At 45.4% G+C, this 27,128-nt stretch overlaps 1 protein-coding gene across 1 annotated transcript in view; it reads right to left on the bottom strand.

Moving 5' to 3' along the window:
- LOC146816741 (b(0,+)-type amino acid transporter 1-like) overlaps positions 1 to 27,128 on the bottom strand; it is a 245,755-nt gene that overhangs the window by 148,008 nt on the left and 70,619 nt on the right. Inside the window, exon 2 of the mRNA XM_085609164.1 lies at positions 20,964 to 21,097. Coding sequence (XP_085465290.1) covers positions 20,964 to 21,097 — 134 coding nt within the window. The remainder of the gene's footprint in view (positions 1 to 20,963; positions 21,098 to 27,128) is intronic.

Raw genomic sequence — 27,128 nt, 5'->3', positions numbered from 1 at the left:
GGTGGCCAGCAACCATGACCTCCTATTTGGGAAAAGTTCCCTGAGAGTACCTGAGGCCAGAAAGCGCAAGATTTGGAGTGACATCCAAGAGAAAGTCAATGCCATTGGTGTCACACACCGCAGTGTGGAGGACCTACGTAAAAGATGGTATGACATGCGGCAGAGGTCAAAGGAGAGGGTGGCAACAAGACAGGCAGAGGCAAAAAAAAACGGTGGGGGCCCTTCCACTGCAACCGAACCGACGCCCCTGGAGGAGCTGGTGGAGGGCACACTGCAGCGTGAGAGCGTGAGTGGAGTGGCTGACGTGGACAGCTCAGAACACAGAGACACCAGACAAGGTAAGGTGCATGGCAAAACCCCCTGCTACATCCCCAAACCACCCACATCCCCCAAAAGGCAACCTGACTGCAACTCCAGTAAATGTCACACAGCACACACAGAAATGCATTATGGGAAACGTAGTCACATGCACTGATAACTGTGCCAGTGAGACACAGACAGGTGGAATAGGAAGGACTCCATCATGCAGAGATAGAAAAAGACCGATAGTACCCATGAGATTTTATTGCTTGAAACTAATGCATGACAAATACCACACAGGACACAGTACTAATGTGTGTCATTTAATCCACAGCACCACCACCAACACAGGATAGTGAGGCTGAATGTGAGCCAACAGCTGAGATGGAGGACCAGGCATGCCAGAAGGATCAGGGCGCAGCCACAACGGCCGACACAGCACCATGCAGGCGTCGCATAATTGTCCCACCACTACCACTGTTCGAGACACAGGCACCAGACACAGCAGAGGAGCAACAACCAGTGCACAGGCAGCGTGCAGGACTGCAACAAACACAGTCCCCTGAACAATCAAGAGTAGGGAGAGGGATGAGACGCAGGGAACGGCCGTCCACCAGCACTGCTCCTGTTGAAGAGGACACGGTGTTCTCGGGCCTGGAGGGCAGCATGCTGAAGCAGCAGCGCCTGCAAGTGAAGGGAATCAGGTCAATACAACGGCAGCTGACAGCACATAACCACAACATGACCGAGTTGCGCGCAGGAGTAATGGCCATGACTGGTGCATTGGAGGGACTGTGCAGGGAGATAGCGAGGGACAGGGCAGCGCGGCGCCGGGACAGACATCGCCTTCACACACGGCTGGACCTATACACAAGGGCTGTGAACCGCCACTCAATCGCCACATCCCTGCTGGCCAGAAGATGTGTTGGCATGCAGCGCGAGATGGCCCACTGCTGCCAGGACGTGGGCAGTGTCTTGGTGCAGGTCACACATGCGGTGGACCAGATGCGCGCAACCGCCACAGGTGGCATAGGTGCACTTTCTGCCACGGACACTGATGAACAATCGAGCAGGAGCAGCATCACTCCCCCAATACCACAGGACAGACGCAGGAGTGCACGACAGGGCACAGTGGAGGATGAGTCAAGGGAGGGCACAGCGCGCACACAGCGAGGCGCACCAGGCCGTGCACGTAGGAGGTGAAGGGACACAAGGGACTAATGGCCATGTGTGACGCAACACAGTCCATGCAGACTCAGTGTCTGTTGTTATTCTTTGCACTGTGACACAAACAAGTGCATGCAGGGACTTTGAAGTCACAACGTGAGATCACTCAATGCCTAATAACACTGAAATAAAAATCCCTGTCAGTCACCAATCAGTTTCATTGTGTCATCATTACTCACTTAGAAGTAGTTTTGGGTAATCTCATCACGTCTCATACGTCCGGCAGCTGCACCAGCACCTCCTGCGGGAGCGCAATGTGGTGCTAGTCCATCCTCATCTGATGATTCTAAGTCTGTCAGGTCCACTGGGGTTCCTTTCTTGGTAGCGATGTTGTGTAGCATTGCACAGGCAACCACTATTTTGCAACATGTCTCAGGGCTGTACTGTAGCGCTCCACCACTCTTATGGAGGCATCGAAAACGGCTCTTTAGGATTCCAAAGGTCCTCTCAATGGCACAGCGTGTAGCTCTGTGTGCGCTGTTGTACCCCCTCTCACCTGCAGTTGATGGATTCAGGTACGGTGTGAGGATGTAGTCTCGTACAGCATACGCACTGTCACCTGCGGGGCATAAGCAGATTAATGTTCAATAGTGTCCTGCCACTGCATCACTCTACTGCCTCTGTGTGTGTTTGCCATGCATTTACCTAGCAGCTAGCCTTCTCCAAAATCACCATTTGTGAGTCTGCGATGTAATGCACAGTGGCGAAACATGAATGAGTCGTGTGTGCTTCCAGGGTATTTGGCCACAATATCAGTGATTATGTGTTGGGCATTGCACACTACCTGGATGTTCAGGGAATGATACGACTTTCTGTTGCGAAATACATACTCATTATGTGATGGGGGTGAAATAGCGATATGTGTCCCATCTATGCAGCCAATGACATGGGGGAATTGTGCAATTTGGTAGAAATCTTGCTTGGTCTGATCCAGTGCCTGTGCTGTGCTAGCAAATTGTATGTGGTGATGCAGCCTCTGCACCATTGCATCCAGGAAAGCGTGGAAGAAGCACAATAGTGCACTTTGGGAGACACCTCCTGCTGTGGCAATGACCCCCTGGAAACTACCTGATGCCAGGAGGTGCAGTGAGCACAGCACCTGTACATGGGTGGGAATGGAGTGTGCCCTGCGTGTGGGGTGGTCAAGTATGGGTGTCAGTTCAGCAATTAAATCCAGGATGCTGTCTGGGTGCAGCCTGTAGTTGACATGGATCTCCTCATCGGTCACTTGGAAGAGGGTGATGCGTGCTCTGTAGATCCTTTCCTGGCGTCTCCTTCTCTGTGTGGCATCCCTGATTCGCAGCCTCCTGGCTATCACGTACAGCCCAGCCATGGTGGAAAGGCCCTGTGGCATTGTGGGCCTGTTTAAATAGGTTGCAGTTGATTACCACCTGCTCAGTGTTGATGGTAATTGGGAAGTGCAAAATTGCGAATTTTGCGGAATTGCTATTTGCGAATTTTCTGAACATGTCATTTTGCGAAATCGCAATTTGCGAGTTCGGTAACAGCGATTTCCACAAATACTGGTGCGCAGACTGCGATTACGCTGATATATTCGCAGACTCCACTTTACGCAAAATAGCTAATCGCTAAATTAGCGATTCACACTGTTCTTCTGCGAAAACCTTTCCTACATGGCTCAAGTATGTTTTGCGATCGCAAACACACAGATTCCTGCGAATCGCACTGTTTGCGATCGCAAAACTGTTTCCTACATATGGCCCATAGCATTTACACTCAAGCATTTAGCGATCATAATCCGCTGATTTTTGTTCTTGGTGGGCGATGCACAATGTCAGGTATAACTTTAAGGACCATCGTTGCACCTCAAGCACATTATCAGGAGAGACGCTTAAGATGGAATATGGTAGAATCTGAGTGTAAGAAACTGGCTCTATATATACTATACCAAATTGAGGTATAGTGTGTATAGAGTACAAGTGACCCCAGAGGTAGGCAGAGGTTAAAGTTAGATAGAAGCTTTCTCTCTATTTGTGGTAGAGTGGTCGAGCAGTAAGGCAATATCAGAGGACAGTGTTAAGCATTTGATGTACACACTCAGTCAGCAAATTAATTCACACACTCAAGAACTGAACTCTAGGCCAATTGTTTTTGTATAAAAAATATGTTGTTGTTTTATTTTAGAACCAAGCAAGCCTGGCAGAGGTAAGCATAAAATAACTTTACAGTAATAAGTTGCTGATTGTAAAACAGTTTGAAAATGCAATAGAATTTGTACTTTGTTTGATTTACAGGAGAGACAGTAGGTTGCAACACTTAGAAAATACAGTACATTGGAATGAATAGGCTTTCTCAGTAAATTGAAGGTAAGTTACTTTTCTCGTTACTTTTCTAACTCAGTGCTGGATACCTAGATTCAGCACTGGGACATTTCCTGAAAACAGGTAAGTAAATAAGTTTTGGTTATTCGCATGATTTTTAAAGAATATCTTTAGATTTCAAAACTCCACACGTTTTTTGGAAGAAAAACAGTGGATTGAAATGAATAGGCTTTTTCAGTAAATTACAGGTAAGTAACTTTGTACGTTACTTTTCTTACTCAGTGCTTGATACCTGGATTCAGCACTGGGACATTTCCTGTAAACAGGTAAGTAAATTTGTTTTGGTTATTTGTGCGATTTTTAAAGAACATTTTTAGATTTAACCCGTTTACCGCGACGGTAATTCCGCCGCGGTGCGGGGTGTTCCATTAAGTAGGCGGGGCCGCGTCGGCCAATGGACGTGCGCAGCACTACTGAGGTAGTGCTCGCGACGGCCGTTGGCTGACGGGCACAACAAAGGGGTTAAAAAAACTCCACACATAGAATCTTTTTGGAAGAAAATTGTCAATGTTATCCTATGGAGGAAAAACAGGTTATTGGTTCACAGGTAAGTAATCGACTTTGGGAGTTAAGGTTCTGGGTTAGACTCAGGGGTCCCCCAGGGTCAGTGATGCACTTTTGTTTCACCCTCAGCGGCACTGGGGCGGCGAGGTGCAGGGTGCTGTTTTGAGGCCGGGTGCCCCGTAGTTTTCAATGGAGAACCTCCGGTTAGAAGAAACACTGCAGGCTCGGGGATGAGGATCTTCTGGTTGCGATCACCACTTTGAGGGGTAAGTTGGGATGTCTTGGGTTGGTTAGGCACTGTTGGTTTGGGCACACAAGGCCATGGGGCGTCGGGTGCAGGGGTGCCTTGGGACGTCGGAAAGTCTTACCCGCTCTGGTCACGGTAGAGGGGATCCTCTTGATTGAGACTCCAAGCTTCGACTGGAGGCAGGTCAGGAGTCGCCGGATCTCAGGTCAGGCTCGTCGGGGTGACCTCCTTCTGGTGTTTTTCCACTCGAGCTCGGGCTGGGTTCGGTGGGTGCAGAGTGGGCTGGATTTGCGGTATCCGGCCAAGGCCAGAAGCTGCAGTTTGAACAAGTCCAGTGTTCACGGGAGAAGCAGTCTTGGAAGTGAAGGCAGGCAGGTCCTCCGGGGTTTTTGCGGTTGCTGGTTGCAGGACACACTGGGATTTCGAAGGAGCAGGTTCGAGGGGAGACAGGCCTGTAGGGCTGTGGCTAAGTCAGTGGGCGTTGTCCTCTTGTTAGCTCTGCACTGCTTTTCGTCCTTCTTCTTCTTTTCTTCTTGTTGCCTGGCTGGATCTGAGGAAGCAAGGTTCAGGGTGCCCCCTAAATACTAAATTATGAGGCGTTACAGGTAGGTAACGGGCAGGGACCAATGGGTCTCTTCCCTGGGGTGGGTACACCCCCTATTCTGCCACTCTCCAGTGGGAGGGGGGCAGGAGCCTGTCCCTGGTTGGCTGGGTCCCCCCATCCTCAAGATGGCGGGGACTCGAAGTTGTGCTTCACCTCACCTCCCCCACCTGAGGGGTGGAGTTGGCAGAGGTAGGCACACCTCTTTTCCTCACTTGTTTTTCCCGCTGGCTCTCCCGCCCAAAGGGGTGGGAGGTAGTACCAGTGGGGTCCAGTTGCTGAAAGCAGCAAATGGTCTGGGGAGGCTCACAAAGACGGCATGCCTTTGAAGCTTCCCCTTTGTGAGCCCTGCCCATCCTGGGGGAGGAGGCTTGGCACCTCGTCACAGGATGAGCATTGTTTCAGGCCCCCGAGAGCAGCAGGCTCTCGACCCAGGGGTCCAGAAACATGTCTGTTGGTGGCAGCCTAAGCAGCCACTCAGTCAGGTCACTAGAAGTTGGTCGAGTTTGAGGGGGCATCTCTAAGATGCCCTCTGTTTTGCATTTTACATTAAATCCCACACAGGCATCAGTGTGGGTTTAAAAATGTGCTGAGGAGTTTAATACTAAACTTCCCAGTCTTCAGTGTAGCCATTATGGTGTTGTGGAGTTCGTAATGACAAACTCCCAGCACCATATACTCTTAATGGCAGCACTGCACTTACAATGCCCAAGAATGGAGTTGGGCACTATAGGGGTACAGGGCTCATGCACCTGTACCCTCATCACTGGTATAGTTCACCCTGCCAGAGGGGTGACTGATCTATGCCAGGCAAGTGGTTTGTGGGCATGGCACACAGAGATGTGTGCCATGTCGACTCTTCATTTTGTTCTGCACCAAGACACGCAGCCTGCAAAGGCAGTGTGTGAGTGTCAGGGTACAGGACCTCTATGGGTGGCCCAATAAGTGCTGCAGCCCTTCGAGCCCTTCTCTGGTTACAGTGCCCTGGGTACCTGTGGTACCATTTACCAGGGGCTGACATGTGGCCAGAGATGCCAATTGGGTTTAGGCTTCAATGCAATTTTAGGGAAGGAACATAGGCCCCGGGTACCTGATTAGCAGGAGCTCAGGGCACACTCAGTCAAAGAACATCAGCAATTCAGCAAAACGTGGGGGCATACCATGCAAGAAAGAGGGCACTTTCTCACACTGAGTGCTTTAATGACACCCTATTTCTCAGTTGTGCAGACGATATAATAACTTGTCTTGACCTAACTTCACCAGCTCATATGCTCTTAGCAGCCTTTGGTCGTATTTCAGAGAAGACGCTGAGCTTTTACTCTTACTTTCAACATCTTCGCCTGTTATTGCACTGAAGTGGGTTGAGTCTATATGTTCAAGGGCTTTATGCAATTTATAAAGTATACTCAAATCATTCCCCAGAGATAATGTGCAATGTGCAAGAAAGGGACCCTGAGGTCTATAGAATGGGAAGACCTGATACATGCGTGTTCAGAGAGAAATAGCTAGACCTTTTGGTGCATTATTAATCAGCCTTGTTTTGCCATCAGATAGCGGCACACGACCTGTCACCCACTTCGAAGAGTTTAATAGTAGTACAGGTTCCACAGCTACAGCGGTGCAGGGAAGACTCGTACAGGGGAGATCAAGCCTTGTATTTTCCCTGGAATAGATACAAGGCAATAAGGTCTTACAAGGCAAAAGGCCCTGGGACATGACAGTAACCCGATCGATATATATGTCAGCAACACAGACTTATCGGGCCCGCTGCTGACCATGATCCTTAATGCCGCGGTAAGGGAAGGACCACCCCCTCTTGGTCGACAGCAATTATAGTGGCAATTTTTAAAAAGGGAAACGAAGATAACCCGCAATGCTACAGGCACATATCGCTTATAGATTCAGTTGTTAAAGTCTTGGGGCGGGTAATATTAGATAGACTCAGAAGCTAGGCATATGGAAGTAACAATATCAGACTCCCAATATGGTTTTCAGCCGGGCAAATCCACCGTTGCCCAATGTATGAATCTCCATATGGTTATTAACAAATACACTATTGCCTGCTCTGAAACAGTACCCCTGGCCTTTATTGAACGGCCGAACGGGTTAACCGTGATAAGCTGTGGAAAATTCAATTGGGGTCTGGAGTTGTCCCCAATATAGTTTACTCTTTGTGAGACCTTCACACAAATACCACTGCAACCGTTAGATACACAAACGGCTCTACCTGTGCTAACAGCTTTAACACGAGTCATGGGGTCCATCATGGGTGTATCCTTGCCCCTTTTCTATTCTCACTTTATGCAAATGAGTTGGAACAAGCTTTAATAGCAGCTAATGCAGATTGTCCACTTACAGGCTCACGCTACCTCCCTGTACTTCTTAATGCGGACAATGCCATCCTGATGGCGAGGACGGTGAGCAGTCTGCAAAGTCTCTTGAATTCCTTTGACTCCTTTATGGGGGAATTCGATGTGGCTGTTAACCTCTCCAAGTCATATATAATGGGGGTGGGGCCCCAGACGGCAAGAAATAAAACTTTTACCATGAATCACCACACAATAGCAAAAGTTAGGTGTTTTCTCCTATTTGGGGGTATTATTTGACAGCAAACTGAGCTGAAAACCACTGATCACCACCAAGAAGCAGGAGCTGAGAAAGTCTATTGGCACTGTTGTTTGCTTTGCATGAAGGGTGGGTAGTAGAACGCTAGAGGCCTTAGTCAAGATCTATCAGGGAAGTGTGTCTCAAATGCTTTGTATGGGAGTGGCATATGGGGCTTCCTTGACTCTTATGAGCTCCAGACTGAGGAAAATGATTTCCTCAACTGTATTTTCTGTATCCCCCAAAGCATGTCGACCTTCTGTGTGCACAAAGAATTAGGTGTTATGTATTTTCGTGACCAGGTAGCCCTCCACCCATTACTGAGTTGGATCAGAATCTGGACCGAGGAAGAGCTTAATCTTAACCTGTATGAATGCTTTTATGGTTTTGAAACATAAATTGAATACATTTAATTTGATTTGATAAAAATGACCATTAATCAGACGTTAATAATTTGTGGGAATGGATGAATTAGTGAAAACAGATAAAACACAACTTAACCCTGGCATTAAAGTGCTACACATTCTGTGCAATGATATGGTGTCACATAGAAGGGAATGTCTAAAGTGATTTCTGCAATTTGCTGTCATGATATACAGAGGGCCATCTTCATTTTCATTTAAACAGATGTGGGAAAAAGGAAATTTCCAAGAATGGAACAATTGTGAATTGTGCATAGTTTCATACAAACTAAAAGATTTATACTTTTGACAGTCGTGAAAATGAAACGTTATATTAGGCTATGCAATAATATTGAGTTTTAGCCAAGTAGTAGGTGGAGTGTCACTAACTGTAAACGGTGCATCTTCAACTTGTTTTATACTTAATAATGTGTATGTAGACTCTTTCTTGGCCTTTGTTTTTAGAGTAAGTGTCAAACTGTAGGGTTCAAATAGGGCTATCTCATTGAAAAGTTGCCAAGGTATAAAACCTGATCTGGGGGTTTGCAGTGCCCAATTTAATTGCATGATTGCCCTTAACTGAGCCAGCCCGTGCTGTAATAAATTCAGGTCTCCTTTCAAGAGGTCTATGGCTGAGGACAAAGTGTGATTTAATGAGTACACTATTTTAGAAAGCATGAGCATTCCATTGTCAATAACTTAAAAAACGTTTGCATGTTTTCTTGGTCTATCTGTTGCATTATTTCTAAAGCTTTTTTTAGGAATGCTTAATTTATTATAAATTGCATATATTTCTGTAGCAAGGAATATTTTTTTGTTTTAAGACATGGTCCCAGAAGTAAGTCAGAAAAATCCCTGTTCTCACTGATTGAGAAAAAGTGCTCTTTCACAGATGAAAGACTGGAGTATTCCAACCATCATTCGAATAGCTTACCAACACTATATGTGGCAATTACTGTATGTGTTTGTTTATTGTACCGTGGATCAGGGCAATTGATTTTAGGTCCAGCAGTGTTGGAAAGAAAATGCTGCATGTATGTTTTAGAATTATAAGGCCATATGGCTAAACCTTCAACAGTCGTTGCAAGCAGAATTGACGGCTACCATGTCTCTGTCTAATCTCATATTTAAATGAGTGATTGCAGCAACGGCCACCTTACGGACTGTTGCCTTGGAAGCTTAATCAGCCATGGAATTCCCATCATTGTGAACACCAACACATTGATGACTCAAAGTGTGGATAACAGGAGCCCTTGGCAAGCATCTTTAAGCTTTGCCACTTTTTCCCACAGCATCTTGTGCTTAATTGTGTAACCCTTGGAATATCGAAATCCATTTTGATCTCAATAGTGAAGGTATTCATTATAGGACTGGACACAGTAGTATGAATCACACACTATAAGTGTGGGGAATTCTGGATCTGTACTTTGTAGTGCCAGTCACAGGCTTTTAGTTCAGCCAGCTGTGCTGTACAGTCCCCTAGTGACTGAGTGTGTGTTTTTTCAGGACGGAACTTTTCATCATGCATGTGCCCCTTTATGATTGCGCATGCTGTGGAATATTGGTGTATGGCAGGCTGAGCAGATCCATTGGAATAAATGATACATTCATATCGACTTAGAGAGGTATTATTTCATTTGACAGAGGATATTCTTGTTCATACTGCAGGAATGCTTGTGTCTGTAATGTGTAATCGAATCTGTAGTCTACATCATTGCAGTGAGAGAGTTGGCCCATTGAATCCATCTTGGATCTAATGCTTTGGCATTCAGAAGGCTTGCTTTAGTAACGGTCTCTAAGGTCGGTACGAGGGTACCGACAATTATGCACTTCCCCTGAGCCAGTGCTCTCTCTCTCTCTTATTACAGAAGTCTGTACCTCTGTGAGAATGTTCTTAGTGGGTGCAAAACGCATTTCAGAGTTTGTGTACAAATGTGATTTGTATGCAATAGGTATTGCATCATCTTCATTGAAAGAGATATAAGTGTACTAGGTGGGTCCCGCAACTACACGGGTCACCAGGTTAGTCGAGTTTACACGAGTGTGCAAATGCTTGGAAACTATCATGTCAGCTTGTAGGCACGTAAAATATTTGTGTTTTCCTGTGTCCAATTGTTGAGTGGAAAATCTGGTCTGATTAAATCGTAGAACGGTTTTACTAATTCTGCGTAAACCAAAATGTATTATCTGCCAAAATTCAGAAATCCTAAAATGGATTATAGTCTTTTCAGAGTCATTGGAGGTTAGAGCAGTGCGTCTTTTCTATAAATGTGCCGCCAGGCTTTTACCTTCACTTGACAACTCATATCGCAGAAACAGGACATTGAGAGGGGCAATTTTAGATTTTTTTAAATTACATTTGCAACCCAGGTGAGCGAACCCAAGAATTATGTGGTTCTCTCTAGCCAAGTGTTCCATCAATTCATCGCCCGTCAGATAAATATCATCTACATAGGACAATGCCTCCTCATCAAAAATTTTAAGTAACTCGGTTACCCTGGCTGAAAACAGTCCAGGGCTGTTCTTATACCCTTGAGGTAAATGGCAAAATAGACTCTGTGAACCTTGCACTGAAAAAGCAGTCAATGTTATTCATTAGTGCAGGACTATGTGCAGTCTGTACTGCAAATGTGCGTGTGGAAGTGTTCAAATGTCTGTAGTCTAAGACAAGACGTATGAATTGTCCGGTTTCATTAAGGGAAACGAGGGATTATTCATGGGCGAGATTCAACTTTTTATTACACACTGGTACTCAAGTTGTTCTAGGATTTCCCTAACTTGCTTTTTAGCTTCATGTTTTATTGGGTAAGGTCTCTGTGGCTGAGGAACTGATTTTAATGCGATTTCGTGATGAGGAGGCTCATCATCCCACCCAACATGCTTTTGGTAAAGTGCAGGAGCTAACCCAGGGCCCACTCCGTGGCATATGAATGTTTAACTGATTCTGGAACGAAGTCAGAGAAAGCAGGAAAAATTACTGTTTCTCCCTGTGGGCATTCCATACGAACTCAAGTAGCCAATCCTTTTCAGCCAAGAGAATAGTGTAACCGTAGGTTAGTTCCTCCCAAAAGAGAGCTTTGATGTTGCTGGGTATGTCCCCATCTGTTTGGAGCGTTATTCAATATAAACGATGTGGGGCACTGACCCTCGTATCAGGTGTTTCCACCGTGATATGCTCATTCAGCGCTACCACCACCAGATAATCCATGAAGTTCTGGCAAGCTATTGTGACTTCTGCCGCACTGTCACTGCCCATTCCCCGTGCAGAAGCAGAGTCCTCAGTAGCCTGGGCATGTCTTATTTTATTCCCAGCTACCTTCTTTTTCAAATAAATTTGAAAAATAAATTTGGTTTGTCCTCTTTAAGGATGTAGTCTAAAGTGCAATGTTTTTTCCTTTACGGCTTCACGTGCTCGTCTGATCTGCGCTTTGACTGTCCACCTCTCTCTAAACGCGCATCGGATAAATCCTGAAAGGAACAATTGGAACGTGTAGCAGCATCCTGATACCTGGCAGCCTTTCTAATATTATCACGGAATCTTAAATTATATTTTTTGTCAGTGGGTTCCGGCTGAAGAGATCCACCCCGTGATTGTGTCTTATTTTGTTTATCTATTTTTTGTTTATTGTTCCATTTCTTCTTTGAAGAATCAGGTGCTTGTTTAGAGTTATCCATTTCAGAATTACTCTTAACCTGTGGCTTCCCAGGTCTGGTTCCCAAGTTATCTCAGCCTAGTATATCATAGGTATCTTCAATATTATTAGGCAATTCATGCTCCTGCTGTGCAGGAGTGAATTCTCTCAGGCATTGGTGTATAGCCAATGCTGCTGCTTCCCCCTTTATGTTACTTAACATAATGGTTGAGACCGCGGCAAAATTGCCCATCAGTTTCATCCCTAAGTCCAGGGACTCGTACTTATTCTGTACTTTCAGTACCTCAGGTAAAACTGCTATAGTAGGGGTACCATGAGTTCTGGTGTAAACTGCAGCGAAGACTGCACTCCAAGTGGCACAATCTTCCACCGGGGGAGCCATCCCCATTGGCAAGCAAATTGTTAACTTACTGTTTGTCCTGCGGTCCAGTGTGTGGAAAGACTTCTTCAAGTAGGCTTGTTTTTTGAGCTATCCAGAACGGAATTTGCTCCCGACTGGTGGGAACCTTTCCCATAACGGCATTCAGCTTTTGAGGGCTGATATCGATAGCAGCCAACTGAGGTTGTGCAGCCTGAGCCGTATGCGCAGGGTTAACTGTGGAGGTTTGCATAATGTACTGCGCAAGGTTTCTGTACATTTTTACTAGATCTTCTTATAGTGTTGTTATTTCTGCTGCATCTAAATTAGCAAGATTAGATGCGGTGTATAAGCAGCTAGGACCAGCCAAGTCGCTCCTTCTTTCCTGAGCGGACCAAGTTTCATATTTTCTATGGTATGGGGAGGGCGTCTTTAAACCAATTTATTTGTTCTTGGTAAGTTAACGGAATTTCTATGTCCACGTATGGAAAGTATAACTCTGGTGTTTCATTCTTCAATGTAAGTGTGAATCAATTTTGTGAGAGCATCAGCAGGCGGGAATGTAACCCAAGAGTAGAATACCTCTGGTCTGAATGCTTCATGCGCCTCGACCACAGAGGTAAAGTCTCCACCCTTTGCCAGGAGGCCTTAATGTAATAATTTCGTAGTAACTGCAGGTCTGCAATTGTCAGTGATATTTAGAGTAACTACTTCTTCTCCACCGGCTTCTCCATTTACAGACATTTTGTGAGGAGAGGTGAGATTTAACTTAGTAAGTGAATTTATGGCGATAAGTTTAACACAATGTAGGAACATTTTTATCCCACAAGCTTGAATAACCTACAGCCAAGACATAGGGTATACCTACTCAGCTGGGGTGGATTTTTCCTTCCCACGACAGACGTCTCCTGTTTGGAGGTGAGTAGGGCTCTCTGAGAAAAGCACTCTCTGAGTAAAGCACAAGTGAACTACTCAGATAGATCATTAAAGAAAAGCCCAACCAATGTTGGTGGCGCCATGTTGTGCAGTTCCCACTAATCCACAGAAGTTGCGCGTTTGTTGGACAACATAAACTTTAAATGAGGTACCTAGACTGATTCTGGACATCCTCGCAAGATATGTTGGCTTAGAGACCAGCTAGCTCACAGTGCCACCATAAGTCCCCATAACCTTACCAGGGAGCAAATAGTTTCTGTCAACCACTGAACATGACAACCCTGACCCAGCTGGGATTATGGAAACAGATCAGAACCTTTTGCATACTCACTCATGCTTACTAGTGCTCAGAGAAATATACAGAGAGTACACAGTAGGACTTTTTAAATATATTTATTGAACTAACGTTATTCTTGTATAGAATACATGTGCTGCGATAATCAGTAGACAGAAGCAGATCAAAGTTATTACAAGCACCGAAAGCATAAATAGTAGATATAGTTCTACCATGGTGCTAAAACTGTGTATATATGCAGGCATATAAACAAGGCAGTAATCAGGCGTACTCCTACTATGCAAAACCCTACTCTAAGTGTACCTAGAGTGTGCGTTGTTGTGAAGCCAAGAATCCTCCCAGGAGACGATCCAACCCCTTTACCTGGCAGGAGACAATGTAAGAGCCCGTCTTGGTCACGAACTGGACACCCCCTCACTGAGCTGTCAGACCACTACGAGGTGAAGTCTCAGCATGCATGCAGGTGTTAGTTGAAGTATCTCATTTGCTAATCTTTTGGGATTCTCTTTATTGTGATGTAAGTATAGATTAGCGATGTTATGATTATGTAGATAGCCCAGTTGGCCCGTGGGTGAAGATAGAACGACATTTGTACATAGTGCGTCGAAATGCTTTGTACATGATGTTCGAAGCATCGTGATAATGTTGTGCGAAGCCAGATGTGTAAACAAAGTACTTTTGGAGAAACTAATCTAACATTGTCGTGCATGTAAATATGTGCAAAAGGTCACAGAAGAAATTTTATTTTTGAAAAAAAGGACAATGTAAGAAATGAGCAGCTTTGCTACATGGGCCTAGCCCAGGAACATCATTAATTGGGTTGAATTATAGGTTCTATTTTGTATCATATCATTTATGTCTGATTCAGACATATTCATTTGGAATTGCCAAATATTGACCATAGTCAATTTTAGTATAGAAGGTTTCTTTAAGTCCTTCATTGTTACGAACCCCAGAAAAGTAGTCTGCTGGATAATTTTGTTTAAAAAGATCATTTCTTTTGGTATTATACAGGATCAAAATAAGGAGTCTTTACCTTGGATCTGCCAGAATTTGGGTACCCAAATACTTTTCTAATCAACCTTTGCTTTCCAACACTCATATTCTTGAATAGCCAGGTTTTGACTAAACTCAGTAGAATAAATCAGCTTGTAAGTAGTGATTAACTTTTTAGGAAGCTGCTGTGGGTTCTGGGAAAATTAAAAGGCTGAAGGATATGACCTATTAGTACTCTGGAAGTAAGGAAATTTCCTTAAGAAAGTAGAATGAATATTGAGAGGCGAGGTCCTACTGTGAATAATTGCGAACTTCCTTAGGATAGCTAGTCCTATGTATGAAATAATGTACATAGTGAGGATAACAATACATTTCTTTGTAATTTGCTGAATTCAAATAAGGCTCTTTATTATTCAAAGTAATACATGCCTGCAAATCAGATCTCTTTCTTTTAGCAGTCTCAATATCCCAATCATCTGAAATCGAACCGGGTATTATAACTTCATTCCTTTAAACTTTTATCACATGAGGCAATTGCAATGTCTCAGTGTGCCCCATAATCTGATATGGAAACCTTTCCCATGCTATGCCCTTAGGCAATGGATAAGATGCAATGTTTGCAGCATAGAGACCTCTTCATGCTCTGTGGAATGAAGAGTGAGGCAGTAGATCAAGAACCACAGGGATGCAATTGTTCTTGCAGGGATGAAGTGTCCGTTGAGTAGCAATAGCACAATGAATATCGCTGACAACCATATGATAAAAAGAAAAGTTCCCAAAGTAAACCAGGCATAGGACCACGGTGAAATCAAATACTTGCCATGAAACAACGGACAAGCATGAAGCAGTATCTGGCAGTGGGTGGCTGTAGAAGGGGTTGAAAAATCTCCGGTGAAAAGTCATTTTCAATATCATTAGTCTCTCAAGGTGCTTGAAAGGGCACCCGTTTAAATGACGTAGAGTCAGGTGGAATTTCATAGAAAACCATGGAATTACGTTGGACAGTAGCCACTGTCACGTTGCCTGCATTAGCTATGTTTGTTGCACTCCATGTTATGTGTAGAGTGCTAAGCTCAAATATCCCCGGTTGTGAACTCGAGATAGGAATGTTACTGCTTTGTTCTGGGAGTAGATTATTCAGAATATGGAGAGGCTGGGAGGCACTACTCTGATTTCTTCTTGGTGTCTGTGGTGGTCGGCTGTAGAGGTCTGGCCACATAGTACTTTTTAACATGGTCAATAGACACCTGCCTGTTTCTTCTCTATCCAGGCAGAGGAGGCAGGATAACAGTTCTGTTGCCTTTTACCCCAAGAACAGTGTAGTCTGTAGGATGGTTCGAAAGCTTGCTTGTCCTGGATTTTCTCAAAAACTAGGTCATCAACTTTGGGAACCCACCCATCGGCAACAGTGATAACCTTACTTCACAGGTGGCAATATCAGGGTGGTTTGTGTTAGACAGCTTGTCACTGACTTCTTGGATACTCTGTAAAACATTCAAATGTTTCTCCAAGTCAAATTTATCTTCATTCTCCACCTTCCCAGAATTATCTAAGCCATGCACATACATAGGAACTTTGAAGAGAACCTGATATGGAGTGCATCCTCCCAATACTCATCTAGGCAAGTTATTTAATGCTATCTGAACGCCACATAGGTTATGGTGCCAACTAAAACTGGAGCTTAGCATCCTAGCAGCCAAAGCTTGTGTAAGCATGCCATTGGCACCCTCCAAAAAGCCATTTGATTATGCTTTGAATGGGTTGCTGAATTGCAGACAAATTCCCAGAGCAGACATTAAGTCTCCGTAAGCCTTGGAGGCGAATGCAGGACCATTATCTGAATGAAATGAATGAACTGCCCATTTCTTTACTCCTGCTGAAGCACTTGCATGTCTCTGCGGCCAAACCCGTAGGAATTGAGAACATTAATCAATCACCACCAACATTTACTTATATCGGTTAGCTGAACGGAAAGGACCACTGTGGTCCAGAAAAATCATCCAGAAAGGGATGTCTGAGATCATCAGGGAAGTGGGCATCGGTCTTTTGACAGTGGAGGGTTTAAATCTGGTACACTACCTGACATAATCCCTAGTCTGTTTATATAATCTATGTCACCAGAAGCATTGCTATGGTATAGGTATTTCCTGCATCTACAGAGACCAATCCCTCATGGGCATCTTTGATTAATTCTAATCTCCATTCCATTCCAACAAACTTTATTTTGGTCAATGTAGGCCTTAAAAAGTAAACAGTACAGACACTGACAAGAAAGTACATACAAAGTCAATAAATATCAAAATAATAAAAACAACACTTAATTACATTAATAGGTTTAAAGTGCAAATAATCAAGACCAGGAGTTACCCCAAGTCAATTGGCATTGTCAATGTTGTTTTTGTCTAAAATAATGGACTCTAGGGTGTGGAATATTAAAAATAGATAAAAATGATTTTTTTTAAATAAAACCAGTTAAAATGAATAGATTGTGGCAATGGAGAGACTATGGATAAATTATACTTGTAATGCTACTTTTATCGATGTCTTCCGTTTATGCCACATGGAGCTCAGGAAATGAGAGACTGCAAAAACAGTAGGTAAATGGGTATCCGTCCGCAATATTCTAAATGCCTCCACATTCTGCCTACACCCGATGTTTTTACATAGTGGGACTAGCCAGGTCCGTCTTGCAATTTTATACCCTGGGCAGAAAAAGAGAACATGTACATCAGTCTCCTCGGCACAGTTACAAGCAGGACACTCCCGGGGGAAGCATTTGACCATTTATTGGTAAAAGCACGGAACAGTAAGGTCCCTTTTCTAAACTGGAAGTATAGTTTCCTTGCCATAATCGATTGAATAACGTCCATAAAGTACTCAAAAGAAATAGTCTAATTTAATATTTAAAAATCAGCTGTTAGATGACCAAGTTGAGAATTCCCCTGGACTGCGTCTAGCTTGTACGATATATATGCTCTAACCAATGACCTAGTTTATAACACATATCCCTCATATATGAGAGCCACGGAAGGTTGCCCACCTTCGGAAGGCCCAAGATCGCCTTAAGTTCTTCCTGGTAAGCAGCAAGTTCCGGGTCGCCCACTAATCTAGAAAGACTATTAGGAATTATTCTGTCTCCCACTCCCGGTATTGTGATTATAGGAATGGTATCTGAGTTAAGGGTGTAGCAAACAACCTTCCCACTTAAGCAGGGAGGGCTGGGTGCACCGGACATTACATTATATGCCTACTGTGCACAAACTCAGTACCTACATCATTGGTTATACGGGACTCCATTTAAACCCCACGTAGCAGGGGAAACAGATAGAGCTGCACACACGCCACTACAAGTCACTATATACCACACTTACAAGTGTCCCAGAGGAGAAATAAACACTGTGGAAACTCTGAGGTGGCATGGGGCATGGGAGGGTCTGCGCAGAAGAGACAATATCTCGATACTTCATGCCCATCAATTCCTTTGGCATATAACCCCCAGCTTCGCCTCCCTGCATGACAGTGGGGCTACGGGAGGGCGAGACGGCTTGGCCTTATCACTTTTGCTGATCTCTATCCCGACAACTCTTTCACTAATCCACATGGAGTACTAGCAGAACCCACACCCGCCATGTCAGATCTATTCTTATGCTATCAAATTTGAACAATCTGCTGGAAGCTACATTACTCCTTCCCGATTGCTCCCTCCACACTGTGGGAGGCTCTTGAACACTTGCTAACCAATCCCTCTAAAATAAAATTATCACGCAACTCTACAATTTCACTTAACAAACATCTACGGTGAGGGAGACTAAGGCACAAGATAATTGGTGCACCGACTTAGACCCACCCCTTACGGACCAACACTGGACCTTCTGCTGTTCCCAGCTCAAACACCTATCCCCAAACTACAAACTGAGATGAATCCATTTTAAATTCCTCCATCGCATTAACTGTACCCCACTACAGATGTTCAAAATGGGCCTCTCCGATCAGATGCAAATTGCTGGAGACGCAAACAACCGCAGGCCACCTTCCTACATTTAGCATTGCTATGCCCCCCATCACCAAATATTGGGTCAGGATATACAAGATAATCCATGAGATCAAGGGTACTCAATTTGAATGCACACCACTGATGGCCCTACTGGGTTACGTCACAAATGTTCCGCCTGCAATGAGACGCTTACTTACTATGATGATTCTATTGGCCAAATGTAGAATCGCCATACATTGGGGAAAAAACACGCCCCCTCAATAGATACATGGATTCATGATATTACTTACTGCCAGGAGCAATTGGCAATCTTCTGAGAATTAATGCCTTTAGCGTTCAGACCCAAAGATATCTGGGCACCCTTCATTCACTGGATAACCGCAAGAAACACATACACCCCTGACCAGCCAGATACATCCCTAAATCTGAAGATACCTGCGCATTAACTGCTCACATTCTATGAATAGAACAGGTAACGATCTCAAGATATATAGCTCACACCAGTACCTATTAGACGATGCGTAGATCAAATAAATGCTGTAAGTACAGGTAAAATGCATCTCGCTAGTCTGACATATAATATGCTGTATCTTCTGCAACATTGAAAATGCTGTTAACTAGGTTATTATGATGCTTTGTGTCCCTATCCTCCTCCCCTAATGTTCAACCAGAGTTTGGATCACTCATTTATAATACCGAATACCTATCCAGCATTACAAACTGTATTGAAACACTGTATGGCTATAGAAATAAATAAATAAAATAATTTCATAAAAAGAATGTCTGCTTGTAGGGTATGCAAGATACCAATGTGCGCGTGCTGCAACTGATTAAATGAAAACGTGGCCGAAATCAGGTCATAGGAGGGGTTCACTCTTTCAGTACAATGAGGCAAATAAGTTTTTCCAAAGTTAAGAAACTCCAAAAGGGATTGCAACTTTTTTAGATTGTCGGGAGACTTCAGGGTAGAACACTTCTGAAGGAAGTCCGGCGCTAGACCCTGGCCTTCACTGGATAACTTGCATCCCAAGAAGGTCAACATCAGGATTCTTTAAAAGTACCTTTGTAACTATGTTCCGTTAATATGGTCACTACCCTGTCCACCCTAGTTAAGTATAGATTCAAATCATCATCAGTAAGGTAGATATCATAAATATATGACAATACCTTGGACCAGGTTGTAAGAGCTCCATGATGCACTCTAAGAACAAACCAGAAATATTCTTATAGCCCAAAGGCAAACGGAATGAAAATTGCACTCCATCGAAATTGAAGGCAGTTAGATACTCACTTTCAGGTGCTATGTTTTGACTAAAGAAAACCTTAGAAATATCCAAATTCACTGCTTTTCTGTACCAGGTTGGTCATTATGCCTGTGCTATGCACATTTTGTACTGCATATGTTCATATGTGTACATTTAAATTCCTATAGGCTAAAACTACTCTATATGAGCCAGCTGGCTAAGACATGGGAAAAAGGGGAATCTTCATTGGTGAAAGACAAGGTTCTATTATTCTCGGTACTGCCACTAATCTAATATTGAATATCCCAAGAAACAACGGCGGACCCGTAGTTCAGCACCTCATAGAGTTCTAATAGGTATTGTCTATGCACAGTCAACCCCAAAGCCAGCCGTTGTTTGGCGTTTCTGTGTTCCAGATCAAGACTTGTTAATGGTGAGGTGGGGGTGCGCTGATCAAAGAAGTCCAATAAACAAGTAGTAGTATAAAAATATAAAAATTTCTTTATTTTTCAAGTTTTAAGATTCAGCAAATTGAGATGCTCAGCCAACGCGTTTCATTCCTACCCTGGGAACTTCATCAGGGCAACGAAAATTAAAGCTGTAATGTGCTGACTTGAAAAGGACCATGTGAGTATAAGACAAACTATAGATGCTCCCCCTTAGTCAGAGTCAAAATATGTCCTTGTATAAACCAGAAGAGTATCAGTAGGATTCAGAAAATCAGAAAAGTGACGAAAACAAATGAAAACTTTTCAATAGAATATCAGGTGTTATTACAGCTCTTAAGGAGAAACCTTTAAGCTAACAGCTAACAGCGTGTGGCACACGCCGGGAGAGATCTGGACGCTGTTCATCAAGACATACACTAGCAGGATTTATCATACCTGCCAGCTATTTTTGGATGGTTCCAGAAGACTTCACTGGACCAAAACACATACGGTCGAGTTTAGAACTCAAGCCTTAACCTTACTTAGCTTAAAGGTTTCCCCTTAAGAGCTGAGCAAGGAGGGAATCGCCAAGGAAGCACTACAGCCCTGACCTATGTTTTTGTAGAAATCTGTGCCCCCGATGTTGGTATTTGTCCCACTGATATGCAAACTTATTTGGTCCTTTTGTACACAATTTACTGCCCAACAAAAAAATTGTACTTTCGACCTATGGTATATATTGCTCTACTTACCCATACAGACCACACTTTGTTACCAAATAAAACACTGGAAATCAATAACCAAATGAAAACAGTTTCCACATTATAGCTCACCCCCAGCTGATGGCTACTGCGCCTGAGGATAAGAGTTCAGAAGGGGTCATTGCTGCAAAGTAGCTCACGTTGACCAGAATATACACACAGGTGACCAGGGGAATAGCAATCATGACGGCTCTTGGAAGGTTCACCTGCAGAACATCGAATACATTGGATTGTGCAGTAAATGGTGAAACAGTTACCTTTGTCAGACATATGTTCATTTCATTTCAGATGTAGACATGGGGAATCAAGGAAACTGACAATATTAAAGGTCATATTAACAAAACAGACTGTTCATTTCTCCTACCAGGATATATTGTGAACTATGTATGTAATCTCATTAGTTGTCCACATTTACAAAAAGCCCTATTAGTTCCAATGTTTTTTTTGGATCCACAAATATATTTGCCGCATTATACACTTGCTTCATGCACCTCAATTATATTACAGAAGGGGCTGCAGGTGCTGTGTGGCCTCTTCCATTATACTAATAGCGCTGGCGCATTTGCAGTGCCAGCGCTATCATAAGAGGGTATTCCCCCTTTTGCCTGGGGGTGTGTCTCCATGCAAATGAGGGAATCTCTTTGCCACTGTCCCCACACCATAATATGGATGCCGGAGCAGACATAAACAAGCCATTAGGAGGTGGAAATCGGGTCCCATGTATCTCCCAGACATCCTCAGGCTAGTATAGTCAGTTACTGCACCAGCCTGCATTGGGATCTCTCTACCCTAGCAGGTGGGTTGCTATCTTGAAGCAGCTTTGAAGAAGCCACTCCAAATTTCACTAAATGTACTGTCCTACAGGTAATATGAGTTTGCGTCTGCTCTGACGACAGTATATTCATTGTAATAGGGAGCACTTTCCCTGTATGCGCTCAATGCATCTGTTTAAAGGTGCGCCGTGGCACAAACAGGGAAAGTGTGCCCTATTGGTAGAATGGGCCTGTGAATTGTATGTTCTTTAAAGCAGCGCGCGTTCCTGAAAGGAACCAGTGCTGCTTAAAACAAAATCCTGGCTGTTAAGTTATTGGTTTTAGAAATCAGTGATCCCTTGGGCCTATGTCTACGTCCTGTGGGGTCTTGAATCGATTCACAACGGGGAAGATGTCCATCTGGGTCAGCCTCCCTTGGCAAATCTGTTACTGCCTCTTTTGAGAAATTGGTTACTTTCAATAGTTTGCTCTCACAAGCTACTGATACATACCATTTCAACTCGCAATTAGGAAGGGATGCCCCTTTCATACCCCTTCCTAAAAAATTTAAATGGGCTGCTGAAATCCAATTTGCTTCTATGATCCACAAAATGGGGTTAATAAGCAAAAAAAATATGGTTTTGCAGTCATAAACCCTGTGATTGTGTAAATCTCATACTTTGCAACCGAAAAATGGCTTTGGACCATTGTTTTAAATAATGCAAAAAAGTTTCTCATCTCCAAAGTCCATAAGGGATACATTAGAATAGTATTTCCAACTTGTTAATCAAATTATATCCATTCTCAATAGCTCAAAAACAGTAATAGCTGTAAATTATTATTGAATTCGATTACAGGGCTTATTTTTAGAGCAGTGCATCCACAACTGACACACAGGGATGTTCCTATTCCTGTCTAATATTTTCTTTCTGCAGAACAAAAAACTGCAGAGAGATCTGCAACAACTTGGGTGACTGCTTATAACCTCACTTATTACATCACCCATAACATGTTAAATGACGTCACTGATGACTTCTCAAATAACATTCAGAACATCAGTGATGACATAATGAACCTAACAATTTTCTATACGCTTTTCATACTGGAATTCTTAGGTGAGATACATTTAGACCCAATTTTCTATAACCTCTGTAGTGCGAATAAGTAGTTTGCCCTCCGCAGTCAGCTTGCTTCCCCTGACCCCTCCTGCCCGCCCTCCATTCTCTGTGTATGTGCTGCTGTCCCCTTCCTCATGCCCTCCGTGGTCTGTTGTGCTGCTCCTGCTGGCCTCCCCTCCGTTGCTAGCTTGTTGATCCTGCTCTTCATCGCTCCTATGCCCTTTGTCTCTTTGTGTGTGCCCCAGCCCCCTCCTATCTTCCCCATGGTCAGCTTGCTGCCCTCTGTTCTCCATGTGCGTGCTCCTGCCCCTTCCTCCAGTCCTCCGTGGTCGGTTATGCTACCCATGCCAGCTTGCCCTCCATGGTCAGCTTGTTGCCCCTGCCACTCCTCTCTTCAATGCTGTCTATTCTCCATGTAAGTACCCTGGGCCCCTCCCTCCTGTCTTTGCTGTTTTGTTGTGTTGCCCCTGCCCATGCTGCGGTGCCCTTAGTGGTCAGCATCTTGCCCATCACCCCTTGGCTGCCCTCTGTTCACCATGTGAATGATCCTGTCCCCTCCCGCCTGCCCTTCGTGGCCCTCTAGCTGCCCATGCCTATTTTCTCTCCGCGGTCACGTTGCTGCCCTGGCACCTGCTCCTTGCTCTCAGATCTCCATCTGCAAGCCCCACTCCCTCCTTCCTGCCATCCATGGTTCATTTTGCTGTTGCTGTCCACTCAGTCCTACAATCCATGGTGAGCTTGCTGCCCCTGCTCCCAGGCCCCCTGTGCTCCATTCTCCGTCTCGGTGCCCCTACTCCCTCCTGTTAGCTTGCTGCCCCTGCCAGCCTGTCCTGCATGGTCAGCTTGCTGCTCTTGTCCCTGCCCCCCTTCGTCTGCCATTCGTTGTCCATGAGAATGCCTTTGTTTTGCCACTGCCCATCTTCCTGCCCTGCCTGGTAGCTTGCCACACTGGTCCTCCTCACCCCGGCCCTCCACTTTCCTGCCAATGACTGTCTGTTGTACTGCCCCTGCCCTGTCTGGTCAGCCTACAGTCTTTGCCCATCCACCCTGCCCTTTGTTGTCCATGTGCTTTCCCTTGCCACCTCCTGCCTGTCCTCTGCAGTCCATAGTGCTGCCCTTGCCCCTGCCACCTGCTGTGCCTGGTCAGCTTGCTAACCCTGCCCTCTCCCCCTTCCCTCCACTGTCTGTGTGCATGCCCCTATCCCTTACCTTCTAATCTCTATGGTCCGCTGGACTGCCAGTGTACCAGCTGTCTGCCCTACCTCTTCCTCTTTATGCCCATGTCCCCCTACCCTTGCCCTCTGTTGTATTTGTGCATGCTGCTGCCCCATCCCTCCTGCCCTCTGTGATCATTTGTGCTGCCACGTCCTGCCGCATGCCCTGCCTGGTGATCTTTTTCCCCCTGCCCTCTCTCCTCTTTTGTCTGTGTTCGTGCACCTGATCCCTTCCTTCTGTTCTCTGCAGTCCATTGTGCTGCCACTGCCCCGATGCCTGCCCTGCCTTTTCAACTTGCTGCTCCTGGCCCCTTGCACTCCACTGTCCGTGTGTGGCCCTTCCCCCTCCCTCTTGTCCTTTGAGGTCTGCTGTGCTGCCAAACCCCTGTCACCCGCCCTGCTTGGGCAGCTTGCTGCCCCTGTACTATCCTCCATGTCCTCCGTTGCTCATGTGCGTGTCACTGTGCCCTTTCTCCTGCCCGCCACTGTACATTGTGCTGCCCCTGCCATATACCCTGTGTAGTCAGCTTACTGTCCCTGCTTGCCTTCCCCCTGCTCTCTGTTGTCCGTTTTTTGCCTCTGCCCCCCTAAACTGGCCTCAGCAGCCTGTTGTACTGCCACTGCCACTGCTGCCTGCCCTGCCAATACCCTCTCCCCTCCATTGTCTGAGTGCAATGCGCCTGCCCCTCTCTCTTGCCCTTCTCAATCCATTTTCCTGCCACACCCCTGTCTAGTCTGTTTACTGTACCTGCCCACCTCCCCCCTGTCCTCCGTTTTTCATGTGTGTGACTCTACCCCTCCTTCCTGACCTCCGCAGTCCGATATGCTTCCATTGCCCCTGCCGCCTGCCCTGCCTAAACAGCTCCCCCGGCCCTTTGATGTCCTTAAGCATGCCCCTGACATTCCCTCCTACTCTCTGCAGTCCATTGTGCTGCAACTGCCCATGATACCTATCCTCCCTGGTCAGCTTGTTGACGCTGCCAACCACCCCAGACCCACTGCTGTCCATGCGTGTGCCCCTGCTTCCTCCCGCCTGCCCTCTGTGGTCTTTTGTACTGCCACTGCCCTTGCCACCTGGTTGTTCTCATGTTAGCTTCCTAGAGCACCAGTAATAATTTCTATGACAGAAAAATACCCTTCATTTTTGACGGAAAGAACCCCTTCATCACAATGAAGGGGATCTTTCTGTCAAAAGACAGAGTGCCACACTACTATCATAAATATAGATTATTAGTGCTCTAGTTGTTCATTAGCAAAAATAACTATTGATGGACAGAATGGAGAACAATGTCATACATTCACCCTAGTACAGAGATCTGGGCCTAAATCCATCGTTTTTTTGCTCACCATGCAATTCCAGTTTGGACCCAGCCATATGCAAATCAGTCTTGACCCAGTACCCAATAGGAACAGTCCAGCCCGAACTGCCAGGTCAGGTCCTCCCTGGACTGGAAACAAGCATCCTAGGACCGGTTTCGGGGTATCACCCCTCTTCAGCCAGGATAGCTTGATTCCAGTGGCATGAAGAGCACGGGACTCACGCCTGAGCATACCCGTCCCACTCGGGCTGACAAATGCAAAAAGAACTATTTATGGACAGAATGCAGAACCATGTCATACATTCACCCCAGTACAGAGATCTGGCCCTAAATCCATCGTTTTTTTGCTCACCATGCCATTCCAGTTTGGACCCAGCCATATGCAAATCAGTCTTGACCCAGTACCCAATAGTAACAGTCCAGCACGAACTGCCAGGTCAGGTCCTCCCTGGACTGGAAACAAGCATCCTAGGACCGGTTTCGGGGTTTCACCCCTCTTCAGCCAGGACAGCTTGATTCCAGTGGCATGGAGAGCACGGGACTCACATCTGAGCATACCCGTCCCACTCGGGCTGACAAATGCAAAAAGAACTATTGATGGACAGAATGCAGAACAATGTCATACATTCACCCCAGTACAGAGATCTGGGTCTAAATCCATCGTTTTTTTGCTCACCATGCCATTCCAGTTTGGACCCAGCCATATGCAAATCAGTCTTGTCCCTGTACCCAATAGGAACAGTCCAGCCCGAACTGCCAGGCCAGGTCCTCCCTGGACTGGAAACAAGCATCCTAGTACCGGTTTCGGGGTTTCAATCCTCTTCAGCCAGGATAGCTAGATTCCAGTGGCATGGAGAGCACGGGACTCACGTCTGAGCATACCTGTCCCACTCGGGGTGACAAATGCAAAAAGAACTATTGATGGATAGAATGCAGAACAATGTCACACATTCACCCCAGTACAGAGATCTAGCCCTAAATCCATCGTTTTTTTGCTCACCATGCCATTCCAGTTTGGACCCAGCCATATGCAAATCAGCCTTGACCCTGTACCCAATAGGAACAGTCCAGCCCGAACTGCCAGGCCAGGTCCTCCCTGGACTGGAAACAAGCATTGTAGGACCGGTTTTGGGGTTTCACCCCTCTTCAGCCAGGATAGCTTGATTCCAGTGGCATGGAGAGCACGGGACACACGCCTGAGCATACCCGTCCCACTCGGGGTGACAAATGCAAAAAGAACTACTGATGGACAGAATGCAGAACAATGTCATACATTCACCCCAGTACAGAGATCTGGGCCTAAATCCATCGTTTTTCTGCTCACCATGCCATTCCAGTTTGGACCCAGCCATATGCAAATCAGTCTTGACCCTGAATCCAATAGGAACAGTCCAGACTGAACTGCCAGGCCAGGTCCTCCCTGGACTGGAAACAAGCATCCTAGGACCGGTTTCGGGGTTTCACCCCTCTTCAGCCAGAACAGCTTGATTCCAGTGGCATGGAGAGCACAGGACTCACACCTGAGCATACCCATCCCACTCGGGGTGACAAATGCAAAAAGAACTACTGATGGACAGAATGCAGAACAATGTCATACATTCACCCCAGTACAGAGATCCGGACCTAAATCCATCGTTTTTTTGCTCACCATGCCATTCCAGTTTGGACCCAGCCATATGCAAATCAGTCTTGACCCTGTACCCAATAGGAACAGTCCAGCCCGAACTGCCAGGTCAGGTCCTCCCTGGACTGGAAACAAGCATCCTAGGACCGGTTTCAGGGTTTCACCCCTCTTCAGCCAGGATTACTTGATTCCAGTGGCATGGAGAGCACG

This window comes from Triturus cristatus, chromosome 6, assembly GCF_964204655.1.
Source record: "Triturus cristatus chromosome 6, aTriCri1.1, whole genome shotgun sequence".
NCBI classification, from domain to species: domain Eukaryota; kingdom Metazoa; phylum Chordata; class Amphibia; order Caudata; family Salamandridae; genus Triturus; species Triturus cristatus.
Note: the sequence above shows the minus strand (reverse complement) of the source record. Positions and strands in the feature narration are given on the sequence as shown.